This window comes from Bubalus kerabau, chromosome 8 (assembly GCF_029407905.1).
Source record: "Bubalus kerabau isolate K-KA32 ecotype Philippines breed swamp buffalo chromosome 8, PCC_UOA_SB_1v2, whole genome shotgun sequence".
Lineage (NCBI taxonomy): Eukaryota > Metazoa > Chordata > Mammalia > Artiodactyla > Bovidae > Bubalus > Bubalus kerabau.
This window is the reverse complement of record NC_073631.1, coordinates 118112465-118126986: the sequence shown is the minus strand read 5'-3', so window position 1 is coordinate 118126986 and position 14522 is coordinate 118112465. Positions and strand designations below refer to the sequence as shown.

Genomic DNA, 14522 nt, shown 5'->3' with positions numbered 1-14522 from the left:
TTACCACTTGCAAGAGAGTAGAGGCAGATTGCAATGGGGAAAGCAGAAAGTCAGAGGACTTTATTTTTCTTCACATCTCCAACTTTTTAAGGAAACATGAAACTGAGTTCTGCAATGAAGTATGCAGATTTGTATGTGTGCCTTTAACAATGTAGTTGCCACTCATTAGCTTATTCTCCGGAGAAGGCAATGGCACCCCACTCCAGTACTCTTGCCTGGAAAATCCCATGGATGGAGGAGCCTGGTAGGCTGCAGTCCATGGGGTCGCTAAGAGTCAGATACGACTGGACGACTTCACTTTCACGCATTGGAGGAGGAAATGGCAACCCACTCCAGTGTTCTTGCCTGGAGAATCCCAGGGACGGTGGGGCCTGGTGGGCTTCTGTCTATGGGGTCGCACAGAGTAGGACACGACTGAAGCGACTTAGCAGCAGCAGCAGCAGCTTATTCTCTGTGCACTGATTTACTTCATACTGATTGCTGTCTGTGCTCACGCTCAGTTGTGTCCGACTCTTGCGACCCTGTGGACTATCCTGCCAGGTTCCTCCGTCCATGGAATTCTTCAGGCAAGAATACTGGAGTGGGTTGCCATTTCTTTCTCAAGGGGATCTTCCCAAACCACGGATCGAGCCTATGACTCTTACGTCTTCTGCATTGGCAGGGATACTTCACTGCTCGTGCTACCTGAGAAACCCCATATTGATTTTTAGGCAGGGTGAAAACAGTAAGAGATTTTGTAACTAGTTTTTCTCTGTTTTATCTGCTTATTGATGGGGTTTAATCACCTGTTGAAAACAACCCTCAACTAGTAAACTGCCCTTTTAACCATATTATTAATTTTTTAAAGAATGGTAGTTGTATGTTTTTGACAGTCAGTATAAAAAAAGTGAAATGCTAACTTTCTGAACTTGATGTAAGGATTAACATATTAAACCAAGCACTGAATGGAGACCTTAGATTTTACCGTTTTCACTGATTCTTTATTTAGTATTTTGCAGGCTTCAAAGTGTTTCACTAGTAATGTACAGGGACTTCTTAGAACCTTCCTTGCCCCACATTTGAACGTTGCTTTTCCAGGTGTTATAAGGAGGTTTCTTTATGCTTTGCTCCCTCCAGCGATGTGCATTTTGTAAGCACCTTGGAGCCACTATCAAATGCTGTGAAGAGAAGTGCGCCCAGATGTACCATTACCCTTGTGCTGCTGGAGCCGGCGCCTTTCAGGATCTCAGTCACTGCTTCCTTCTTTGTCCAGAACACATTGACCAAGCTCCTGAGAGATGTAAGTTTACTACAGATACATCTAAAAACACTTACCGATGTAGTTACTTAAAATAACAGATGTTGTAAGTTCCCTAAGTGTTACTCTGCTTCTGGTAAAAGGTAGTATCATATAATACTGAAAGAGGTCTTCAGAAGAGATCCTTGGGGGGTGGGGGGAGTGAGGAGCCAGGGGAGAAATCTGTTATCAACAGTATGGTTGATGGTATATCCAAAAAGTTATTTGCTTGAAAATTCAAAGATAGTTTGCATGTTTTGTTTTTTTTTATTCTTATTTTAAGAATCTAACTATGCAAATAGATTTGCTGAGTATATGGTATTTTAATATGTACTATAAAGTATTAATAGGTCATTTAAAAAATTAAAATGTCTTTAATTCAATGTCTTTTACACTAAAAAAGAAAAACAAAAACTCCCTAGTTGGAAATTTGGAAGATGGTTCACTCAGGTGTTATTTCAGGATGTATGTTGATAGGATCACCAAAACACTTTGGAGAATCTTGGAAAATGTATGGTCCTGATATTCTGTTAGTGCTTCTTCTTGATTCATCTGTCTTGGTTATGGTTATCTATTATCCTCAGTTGTCTTTTTTTCCCTTTCTTTTCCAAACAGTATTTTATAATTAGGTGAAAAGGTTTAAGTGTTTTAAATTTATGTTATACAGAAAATTACAGCTCTTTTCCTATCCATTTCATTAAATAGAGATCTTACTTGTTTCTTAGTATATGGATTTCCAATGAGTATGCATGTTTTGGGTTCTTTTTTCCCCCTAGTAAATTGAATTTCCAGTCTGCTTGTGAAATCTCTGTAATTCAGTCTTTTTTTTTTTTTTTTTTTTAATGTCATCTCTTAGTTATCTGTTAGGTTTTACCTGTTTCTTAGAATGTCGATAAAGGCTTTTTCCCTATCATTTCCAGCTTTGTGAAACATAAATACAGCTACCTCAGGCTTAAACTAATCTCAGACACAGTCTTCATAATCATTATTTTTTCTTTGTTCAGTACCCTAATTTTATATTTAGTTATTTTGTGTCTACATGTATAATCATATTGCCCTTAATCCCGTAAAGACATAAATTATAGGGAAGGCAGACTGAAATGTCAGATTGTATTTAAGCTAATAAGGAATTTAAAGTTTTAAACATGTTTTGGATTATACACTGTTTCATCTGGGAGAAAAAGAACATTCATGCACAGCTACTATTACGGGTGTTGTTTATTTTAAGACCTCAGGAAGTGAATTACTTCACTATGTGCACAGACTGTGATGCCAGTCATCAGAATTGATTATATTCTGGGTGTTAAAGTGTTACCAACACACTTTTCCAATTGAATAAAACAATTATGGGTGTGTTTGAGAATTTTTATTTAGCCTTTTGTACATCGTCATGATTTAGACTTCACTAAACAACATGCAAACTTTTCTATGACTATGGTTCCAACACAAGAAATTCTGTTACTTATTGACAGTACTACTTTCTCTTGCAGACTGTTCACATAACATACATGATTTATATACATTTGTATGTTAGGGGTCATAAAATGTTTTGTAAAATAATGAAATGTAAGAACTGAGGTGAGATGATTTACTGTCAGTTACCATGCAAAGTTCCTGCTGCCAACATAAAGCTAAAAAGATACACTGAAATTGTTGGTGCCTTGCCCTGTCCCAGAGTAGACTTACAGAGACTCAAGGTAAGAAGAGAATTTGGCCAATGGTAAGAAGAGGGAGAGGACCGATGGGAAGGTCACGGTGAGGTCGACTGCCAGAGGAAGTGCCCTCCCTACGCCTGAGCCTGCCCGCGGGCTGCAGAACGCCCCAGCAGTCAGCGTGAAGAAGGGCGCGCGAGTGGTTGCCTGATTTGTAGTAATAAGAATTCACTGAGACCGTGTGTACATGCTACAGGGCAGTGGAAATTTGTCTCACAGTAGCTTAAGTAGATCCCACAGGGCAGTTTCTTGTAACAGCCCTCAATATAAGTCAGTGGTGTAAAACCAAAGCCCAGCTGAGCAAATTCTATTCCTTGGGGATCTTAAACAATGCAGCCTAAAGACACAGCTTTTTGACTCTCTGTTTTAATGCACGGATGTAAAGAATTGCCAATAGACTTTTGCAGGAATATACAGATGAGGTAATAGTCTTATAAAATCTTTCATTTGTATTTTTAGTCGTCCTAGTTGTCTGTCACAGCATGAAGCACTTGTTATGTTTTAGAGATGGGGATATCTTAAATGACAGTGTTGTTATTAATGCTCAAATGACAGTCAGTGAAAATCATATAGCCTTGTACCATATACATGTATACATATACGAATTACTGTACTAAAAGGTAGTTCTTTCAGCTCTTATCTAAGGCTCCAGTTATGGGTTTGCACCAAGTGTGATACTTGGTCTTGCTGGCTAAGCTCAGAGCCATGTGCAGTGGTAGTGAACTGAGTTAGTAGTATGATATCTTTTTTATCAAAGTTGAGAAATCTAAAAAAAAACATGGACCTCAAAAAAAAAAAATCGCAGCAAAGAGAGCGTCTGTGAGCAGGACTGAGCCTTTCATCAGAAAATAATTTTGGGTGCTGCGTCCTGGAGACATGCTGGTCAGGACTGTCACCTTACTTTCATGCTGACGCCAGCGTCCACTAGTCTAGCCTGGACATTCTACACTAAATATCCATTTAGGAGACACACCACATGTTCTTCCCAGGTAGTATTCTGGCCCTCAGGGAAGCCTAAATGGCAGAAAGCCAGCCGTGCAAGATCAGAGGAGAGAATTTTCCAGGTAGAGTGAACAGCTACTCTGCAGGCCACGTGGCATGAGCTTGGCTGATCGTGGGGGAGGCAGGAGTCACTGTGCTGGAGCTCGGTGTCTGCCAGGTGCATGGTGCAGAGCACGTGCAGCTGGACGCAGGCCTTGTGAACAAGGGAAGGCGTTTGGATGTATCCTGTCTGCCGTTAGAAGTCTTTTGCAGGGTCTGAACCTGCGAACGATGCATCTCAAGCCACTTGGCCTCCCCCAGCGTGTTTACTCAGCTGTAGCTTCTTCTACTTCATTTTAACTCCCTAGCTAATATGTTATTAGCTGTGTCTCTCTTGACACCAAGTCCTGCAGCTTTTCTGTTCCCTTAAATCTGTCAGCCCAGTGACCTTTCTTTCTTCCCTACCTGCCTGCTGTGTGGGCCACCCTCTTTGGACAACATCCATGGTTTGCTTTTTCTTTCTGGAGGTTCCATACTGATAGGCAAATCACCCAGCAGTGTCCTACCAGTGATGAAAACCTAGATCATAGAAGTTGTAACGTCGATGGAAGTAAGAAAGCTGTGCTGGTTTAGTCGTTTTTAAATCGACTGTCTGATGATACTTTCACTTCTGTTGTTCTTTCTTCCTGTGTGCTATCTAGGCTCTCTTAAGCAGTGGTCTCCCCTTCCAATCTGACCATGTTTAGAGACCCATGATAAGCCCCTATGTAATTTAGGCTCCATTTTTTTGTCTTTCCTCCATTTCTTCTCAGTGACGTGTCTAAAGCTTGTCCTGTTGCTCCCCCTCCTCTCTTGCTCCCCCTACGTCATTTAGCTCCTTCATGCCGTGCCTGTGCTGGCACTTCTCCCCCTACTTCTGACCATTCTACTTTTGTGCGCACTTGGATATTCTTTGCCTTCTTTGCCCTTCCAGTGGGCATCAACATCTTTGAAGAGAGGTTGACCTGGATTTTACTCCTGCCCTTCCTTAAATTGTCTTTAGCTTTAGTCTACTCCGTCTATTTTGCTTTCCCAACTGCTTAAAGAAAATGTTCACTTAGTCATTTGATTATTGCTTCAAACTTAATGCTTCTGTGACTTTCAGACATACATGTATGTGTAAGTACATATACTTATGTCTGACATGACACGCTACCCAGTAATATCTTCTTATGCATGACCTTCAAAAGGCCGTTTTAATATTTCTACAGATTTCTGTATGTTCTCACAGGTTGAACAAGTGGTTGGAACCAACTTTTTTCTATTATTATTTTTATATAATGCTTAATAGATCTTTTATGCTGATTCTTTTATGCTGAATATAATCATGTGGAAATTTTTTTTTGGGCCCCATTTATTATATGAGGCATACTAATCAAGCAACATGACTATTGTCATCAAGGAATTGGTAGGAAATGTCATAGGATAAAAAGTAATCCTGCCACAGTGATGCACACAATTATCTTGTTACAGAATGAGCTTTGCTACATAAAACAGGGCTGTGCAATAGAAATATAATGTGAGCAATATATGTAATTTTAATTTTTCCAATAGTTAAATTTTTTATCTGAAATTAATCTTAACAATACATATTTAATCCAGTGTATCCAAAATGTTAATATGTCAACTTGTAATCAATAAAATTTTGAGCTATTCACAGTAATATTTTTTCCTGTTAAATCTTTGGAATTCAGAGTGTGTTTTATGTAAAGCACATGTCAATTTGGACTAATCACGTTTCCATCGCCCAGTTAGCTACATGTGACTGGTAGCTCCCAGGCAGGTTGAAGTTGCAGAGTAGCAAACTCTAGAAGTTTCACAGGATGAACTGAGTATCTGATAGAGTCAAGTATTTGCCACAATTTCTGTACGTTCTGAGGGTAAGAAAAATCAAAGGTTAGTTTTTAAATGTACTTGAATGAGTTAAATATGGCACTCTCTTTTAGTATTGAGAAATAATTTATTTTGTTGCCATTTCTATAAAAATGAATTAATACGTGTAATTTCATTTTTAAAAGTAATGCTTTCTTTTAAATATAATTAACTGGATTATATAATAATTTATTCTAAGCATACAGGGAAAGAAATAGTCAACAACCAAATGGGCGTTTAGGTGTGGTAACATTAGATCGTCAGGGTTTATGTCTGAGCAAGAGTTTGAAAGGCCTCCTTGGAACGGGCTTGCAGTGCAGCAAGGGAACACGGTTACAGGCAGAAGAAACAGGATGCGCACAACCTCACAAGGGTTGAGCAGTCTGTTGTGTTCTGTGCACAGCAGACTGCTTGATCTAACCAGGAAATAGTGAGTGTTCTGAAATTTAGCTGGAAAAGGAGAGAAGGCCCCCATTCCTTTTTTTTTTTTTTTTGGCCTCAAAACCTCAAGAAACTTGTGGTTTTTTCAAGGTGAGACAGGAGGCATTGATAAAGTTTAAATTTAGGCAGGGTATAACAGTCGCAGAAAATTGCTCTGGATGTGTGGCTGATTAGGGAGAAGGTCAGAACCCTAGGCAAACATTCCATTCAGCAGGTAACTGCAGTTATTAATACCAAGACAGAGTGTGATGGACTGAGCTGTACAGATAGATGGAAGAGGGGTATGTAGAAAGTTACTCAATAAGAACTGGTGTCCATTTGAGTATGTTGGGTCAGGGACAAGTTTAGGGTCAGTAGTGACACTAATGCTTCTTTACCAGCAGGTCGAGAAAGAAGGGAGAGGTTTCGGTTTTAAAAATAAGTTTTATGCTAGAGGTGTAGAGATTGGGTGTTTTTAGAACACGTGGCTATTGAAGTCCGGAAAGATTTGAAAATAACATTTGAGGGTTAGATAGAAAGAAGTTTGGGGCTAGTGATAAGAGTTCTGAGAATTATGGTGTTTTTATGGTGTAGAAGTTGATGTGATTACAAAGAAAAAAACTATGGGGGATTCGGAAAGGAGGAAGAGAATGGACTCCTGAGAGCCTCCAGCATTTGGAGGCCTTGTGGAGCTACAGAAGGAGCACAGGGCTTGAGATGGAGGCATGGGAAGCCTCAGGAGTTACCAGGAGAAAGCGGCTATCCTAGAACTCAAGGTAGGACACTTCAGTGTGAGTGCAATGCTGGCTGTCAGTGCTGCGACATGGCAAGAAAGGTAAGGCCCGAGAAGTTACGGGAGCTTCCGACGAGTGGCGGGTGGGCAGCCACCAGGCCCAGCTTACCTCTCGAGGCAGCCCAGGGCCTGTCTGTGCGCTGCCCGCACACCGCAGAGTTTGGTCTTTGTAAGCATTCTAGGACTCTGTGAATAAGAGTCTGTATGCCAAAGACTTCCACAGCCCACAAGACCAGCTGCCAACTAACACCAGGTATAAGGAAAAGGAACAGATCATTAACCGTTTCTAGACTGGGGGACAGGAAGGCACGTAGGAAGGACTTGAAGCCAGAGAGGACTGACCAGGTCTTCAGAAAGCAAAAGAGAAGAAAATCCTATGTATGATTTAAAACAGTCCTCAATCAGTTGATCAGACCGTTTAGTTGAGAGCATACTTAAATGCAGTTACAGGCATGTGCATATATATCACCAAATTGGTATGATTTTAGAATACATTCTTTTCCTTATTATATTGTAATATGCATGAGTTTAATTTTGTGCTGGGCAAGGCAGTTTATTCTTTATTTTAGATGGAACAAGAAGTATTAAAAAGTGCCATTCCTTTTAATCCACATTTAGTGATAGATGATGTTGATAATTATATAGATTTTTAATGTTTTGTTTTACAACTGGTAGTTAAAATACATCAATATAGAATTAGTATATGAAGTATTGTATTTGTGTATGAATGTGTAGCTTCCATCTTTAATGTTCTCCCTCATATATTTTCCAGTATTAAAAAACCCTTATTTGATTTGAATAAAAATTACTCTGTTTATGCTTAAGAAGCATCTTAATCTACTTGATATTAGCATTTCTTAATTTTGTCTCTTTAGTTAATTTCAAAACCTTATGTATAATATCCAGATAAAAATGTTTGTTTTTGCACTGCAACGCGTCTCTCAGTTCATATTTTCCTTTTTGATTCTTTTCAGCAAGTATATATTGAACATTAACTAGGTGCCCAGGATTATCATTGGTATTAGGGATATAAAACAAAATAAGAACTGCATATGGTCTCAGGTAGATGTAGGCACAAATAATTGCAAAACTATATGATTAAATTTAATGTGACTAAAATTAGATTAAAGATAGTACAGTGTTTTTAGTGAGACCTTATTCTGATTGGATATCAGTTCAATGTGGATAATTTCACGTGTCTGAAAGATTTACCATGAAAATTCCCTTCGAGTGATTTTTTTAAACTGTAAAGTCAGAGAACTATTAAATTCTTATACAACAATTTCGTTGTTTTACTGTTAATTATAGCAAAGGAAGATGCAAACTGTGCAGTGTGCGACAGCCCGGGAGACCTCTTAGATCAGTTCTTTTGTACTACTTGTGGTCAGCACTATCATGGAATGTGCCTGGATATAGCGGTTACTCCATTAAAACGGGCAGGTTGGCAATGTCCTGAGTGCAAAGTGTGCCAGAACTGCAAGTAAGTTTTAATTTCAACTCAAAGGTGTGTATTGAGTTTAAGACAGACCCTATTATTAGGTCCTAAAGGTTTGTGTAAATATGGTAAAGGTTGTTCATGCTGCAGCTGTATTCGTTCACACTGACTTCATCATGTCTTTAAAACTTGCTAGGTATTTATTAACTTATATTACTTTGAAACAAGTCTAAACAAAAAATAATTTTAACAGTTTAAATTCCTGGTTGCCTAAAAAGCCAGTTTAAATTTGCCAACAATTTTAAATGAATGATTTTAACAATTAAAAGTAAGCATTAGAAAAATAAAGCAGCTTCCCCGCCCCCCCTTCTTCCTGAGGGACACTGGGGGTGAAATTTAATAGGAAAATAAACCACTCACTATGGAAAGTAGTTATTAGAATGAGCCAAAGAATCGGTGATAAGTTTCAGTTTCTATTCCAGGAGGAACAACTGATACTAAATCTACTGTTTTAAAAGAAATTTCCATCTATCTGAAAGGCAGTTACCTTCACTGTAATCCTGAAACAAAATGTTGTATGGATGTAAATGTTTGCAGTGGGGTTATCTTTTCTTGTTTGTTTTATTCCATCCTTTGATCATTGCTCCAGTCTTTTCTGTGATTTTTTTTTCATGCTACTAATTAATTAGCATGATAATTTGGGGATGTTACCTCCATCTACAGCAGTCTTCAAATTGTTTACAAGCTGATAATTTTTATAATAAGAAATGATGCTCTCCATTGCCACGTTCAGTCTGTTTTATTTGTAATTTAATTTGACAACAATAAGCATCAGTATCTTAGAATTATGTGGAATAAATAAGACCGCGTGAAAATATCAGTAAACACTTAGTTGATACCTTGTACCTATGCCTAGCTTCTTGAGAAGGAATAAGAGGTGAAGAAAAGAGTGCTATTCTTCTAGGATCTTTCCACATAGCTGAAGAGATACAATGTGCAATTTTACATGTAGAATTTGTTAAATTAAATAAGAAATTACTGAAGGCCAACTAACCGATCTTCCTTTTTACTTCTGTTTATCCCCAGGTTTTATTCAGCGGTTCCTCTCTCAGCTCTTCTTGCATTCCCTAGTTTTTCTTTTCCCCTCCTCTTGAATTAAATTCTTAGTTTCTGATAGGGATGAACAATCAAGAATCAAGGCAGAGACTATGGACAGGACAAGGGCCCAATCTTCAGGGTAAAAAAGTGTTCAGGGGAAGATTTTAGGTTTTTAATTACAATTCCTAATAATTATGACAATATTATTATTCTTGTATCTGTTTATTTAGCATTTATTATTTAATGGATGTTCTTAGCTCTTCAGCCAGAATTATATTTAATTCTCATGGTAATCTTTGATTTTCATTCACATTTTGTACTTGAAGCCAAGAGGACTCAAGTCTGAGTTAGTCAGGAGTCTCACAGCTAGAAAAATAGAAGTCTGAATGCAAATGTAGGTCGGATCCAAATTTGATCCTCTCTGTATTATATCACACTGTTCTTCCAGTTCACCGTGCCAGGATTTGTTCCTTTCCATGCAGCATCACCTATTGGTTACCGCTCCTTGCCCAAAAGAAGATGGGTATGGGATGTTTAAAAAATAAAGATCAAAATCACTCATCTTGCCTTAACCCCTCCTTCTCTGCAGGAATCCTAAAATGACCAAAGCAGGTTCACCATAGGTGAGCGTTCAGTAAGGATAATCTTTTAGAGACCTTTGGAAGACGTCTGTCTCATCCTCTGAAGGGTTTGCACTGTCATTATCTGGGCATAGGCAGAACTGACACTGAGGGCATTTATGAACTGGGCAGTTCCCAGGACAGATTCTTCTCATGATTACTTATGTCACAAACATAAGTCTAAAGATAAGGCATCATTAATGCTATCTTATTTTTTAGACAATCGGGAGAAGATAGCAAGATGCTAGTGTGTGATACGTGTGACAAAGGGTATCATACTTTTTGTCTTCAACCAGTTATGAAATCAGTACCAACCAATGGCTGGAAATGCAAAGTAAGTTGTTTATTTTTTTAAGAAAAATATCATCTGTATGTTTTTTTTTAATATATAGAGCAGACAAATCAGATACCTATTCAAATCTGTATATTTCATTCAACTTACAAAAAATTTAATTGATGTATAATTGATAAACAGTAAATGGCACACATATAAAGTCTGTAATTTAATTAGACACATGTACACTCATGAAACCATCATCTTTAAGATAATGAACAAATTTACAACCCCTAAAAGTTCCCAGGTGCCCTTGGGAGTTCCTCTGTTCTCACTGTTCACTGCACTGCTCCCTCTGATTTTCCAGACAGTATGGTTTCTCTCACCATAGATTAGTTTGCATTTTCTAGAATTTTATGTAAGTGGTGTCAAATAATATATACCCTTTTCTTTTTTTGGGTGGTGGGCATTTTTTTTAAACCCAACATAATTATTTTGAAGTTCACCCCCAATGTTGCACATACCAGCAGTGATTCCTCTTTATTGCTGAATAGTAGAAGCGACTTAGCAGCAGCAGCAGCAGTACCAGAATTTGTTCATTGAGTCACCTAGTAGTGAACATTTGGGTTCTTTACAGTTTTAGGCTGTTTTCAAAAGTGCTGCTTATGAACCTATCATCTAACATAAATATCTATATGGTACTTCATGGCAAAGGAATTGTTCCTGAATGATTCACCTTTAATCTTCGAAACTCTTTGAAGTAGGTAGTATCCCTGTATGCAGATACTAAAATAGGTATATTTTTTAAATCTATTAATTTAAAATCCAGAAATAAATCAGAGTATATTTGATTAGATTGACTTTTAGATGATTTTATTGTGATTTCACATGTATATATATTTGTGTGTATATATGTATAAATTTGTATTAAATATTTGGAATCATTGTATATGCATATGTATATTGTTCCTCCCCCATAGTAGTTTTAATAAGTGCTTATTCATTTAGATCTCTGTTGTTTTTAGATGTAAAGTTTCTTTCAGGTTTTGAGAGTTAGGATCTGCAGACATTTTCCCACTTCTTTTTCAGTACTTATGATACCAGTCTTTCTGCTTGGTAGGATGCTTTTAATAAGGTGTATTTTCAGCTATTTAAAGTATTTTCTAGGTAGTCTTTCAGTCAGTGATTCTCCCCAGCTCCATCTCTTCCGTTGCCTTTGCATATTTATGACCTTGAGGTGTTGCATTCTGAGTTTCTGTAAGCTTCCTGAGGAACTTATGGAGGCTCTTTTGTCTGAATCTCTAAATGCTATAGGCTAGCTGAGAGCTCTACCCACTGGGCAGTTAGTATAGTACTAGATAACAACACCAGTACTCTTGCCTGGAAAATCCCATGGACGGAGGAGCCTGGTGGGCTGCAGTCCATGGGGTCGCTAAGAGTCGGACACGACTGAGCGACTTCACTTTCATGCATTGGAGAAGGAAATGGCAACGCACTCCAGTGTTCTTGCCTGGAGAATCCCAGGCACGGGGGAGCCTGGTGGGCTGCCGTCTATGGGGTCGCACAGAGTCGGACACGACCGAAGCGACTTAGCAGCAGCAGCAGCAGATAACAACAAATTGAGATTTATTTGTTCATGGAAGCCAAAATATTCACATTCTTAAAGTGAAAGTAGAAGATGAGAATAACTCAGGTTTACCTTTAATTCCCAACTAGCTGAATAAAACTGTATTTTCTGTTAGGAAGATGTTTACAAACATTATTTACTTTGACTTTTTGAATGTTCTCTAGGATGAGTCAGTCATAAAAATAGTTAATTTGCTTCCTTTGAAATCTATAGGGTAAACTAATTTAGAACTGGTGAGGGACTAGCAATTAAGTGAATTGCCTGAGTTACTAATTTGCAGAGGTAGAAGAGAGACTAAAATTCATGTTTCTTGTATTACATTTTAATGCTTTATCCAATATATTATGCTCCCTGTGCTATCATACTAACTTGAGGAACAGAGTAGTTCTTTTTTTTCCCCAGGGCAAGAAGGGGGGCGGCTTGTGGGCTGGGCTTGTGGGATCTTAGTTCTCCCGCCAGGGATTGAACCCATGCCACCTACATTGGGAGCACAGGCTTAGACACTGGACCACCAGGGGAGTTCCAAGGAATATTAATCTGATTTTCATCTATGTTAGGATTTGGATCCTAGAGAACTAAAGACTCTCTAGATCCATTGGGCATCTCTACATACCCCCTCAGGCTGAAATTTTTTTTAAAATTATTATTGTAGTCTTAATTTCACAGAGTAGACATGAAGCTAGGCATAAAGTTCTTTGATCTATGGTAATTACACTGGCTTAACCCAGAAAATAAATATTAATCTAAAATAATTTTGCTTTTTAAACTACATTTCCAAGATGTGGTTTAATAGAATGGCATTCTTTGTCTTTCATAATGTTTATACAAAGAATGCCTTTTGTATAATAAGTATTTGTATAAAAGTAGTTTGATAAAGCCAGGACTGGGTTTACTGGGTTCAGAGTAATTGGACCTCAAAAGTGCCAACCAGCAATTCCTTGCACGGCAGATGTAATGAATAAAGGGATACTCAAAAACTTAAGAAACCTTTTGGTCCAGAAGTGAACTGTAATGGCACAGTTGAAATCTGTAGTAAACGGGGGTATTAATTCAATTGTTTCTAAAACGCAGGCGTTTCTCTTTATAAATTACCCTGTGCTGTTTGCGGTTCCTGTTGTCAGGTGATGTGTGTGAAGAATCCCCTGGCTCCGCGGGTGCTGCTCACTGCTGCCCCAGCAGATTCCCTGTGCGGTCCACAGCCTCATTCTTAACTGCAAAATCTTGCATCTTTCACACGTCTTAGAGAGCACTTGGGATTAACATTAACAACAAATATACAAATGCTAAGTGCAGTTGAAAGTGCAAGTGTTAGTCGCTCAGTCGTGTCCGAGCCTTTGTGACCTCCATGCACTGTACAGTCCGCCAGGCTCCTCTGTCCATGGGGTTCCCCAGGCAAGAATACTGGAGTGGGTAGCTATTCCCTTCTCCAGGAGATCTTCCCGACCCAGGTATCGAACCCGGGTCTCTCGCACTGTAGGCGAATTCTTTACGTCTGAGCCACCAGGGAAGCAGTTACCATTTATATTAACTTTTTTAGAGAATTGATTGATTATCTTGCGGGACCTTCGTTCCCGACCAGGGATTGAACCCCAACCACTTGACCGTCAGGGAATTCCCTGTATTTTTTAGAGTTAGCATTTTCATGAAAAATGTCAGGTTCTCAGGAAACATGTAGAATACACCTGCGGTCTCCCTGCCCCCTCGCACTCTAGTCCCAAGGCCACAGAAACGCGCTTCTATCACCTCTGCCCTTGATTTTGCGCTCGGGTTCCTGCTGGTGTCCGCATCCTTCGGGCTGGAGGGGCGTGGCCTTCAGAAGCGGGGGCGGGGTGGGCGGGGCCTTGAGGGGGCGGGGCGGAGACAGAGGCGGTCGTTGGAAGTCGAGGCCTCGCGGTTTTCCTGTAGGAGGCGTCCCCGCGCGGGGCTTGCAGGCCTCGAGGTGGCTCCAGCCTGGGGCTGCTTCCCGAAGCTGCCTGCGGGGACGCGGTGCTGGCCGGTGGTGCGGTAGGTGTTGGTGGTCCCTCCTCGGAGAGTCTTGGAAAGGGCGGCGATCCTGCCGGTAGGTTCCTGGGGATGGGGCCTGGGTGGGGCGGTGGGAGGAGGTGCCGGGGGCCGCTCCCCGCGCCCCGCTCCACCCCGTTGGAGGGCCGGCACCTGGACCTGCCGGCGCGCACCTGGTCCTAGGGCGTGGGGCGTAGCAGGGCGGGGCCTAGTCCGCGGGTAACCGCTCTCAGGTGTGGTCACTTGGGAGGGCGACCCCGGGGCGGAGGCGGCTCGGGCTCCTGCAGCCTCTGAGCAGTTGCTTCCTGGCTGCGGGTTGGGGCGCTTCCGCGGGTTGTCCCATGGTTTGGTTCGGTTCCGGGTTGAAAAAAGAA

At 40.0% G+C, this 14522-nt stretch overlaps 1 protein-coding gene across 14 annotated transcripts in view; it reads left to right on the top strand.

Moving 5' to 3' along the window:
• The window catches only part of KMT2C (lysine methyltransferase 2C), a 262313-nt gene that overhangs the window by 139955 nt on the left and 107836 nt on the right, over positions 1–14522 (top strand). For all 14 annotated transcript variants that reach the window (XR_008718183.1, XM_055591334.1, XM_055591330.1 and 11 more), the window contains 3 exons: positions 1117–1279; positions 8402–8573; positions 10466–10580. Coding sequence is in view for 13 of the 14 variants with exons in the window: in XM_055591334.1 (XP_055447309.1) it covers positions 1117–1279; positions 8402–8573; positions 10466–10580 (450 nt within the window). In the remaining variant the exon portion in view is untranslated. The remainder of the gene's footprint in view (positions 1–1116; positions 1280–8401; positions 8574–10465; positions 10581–14522) is intronic.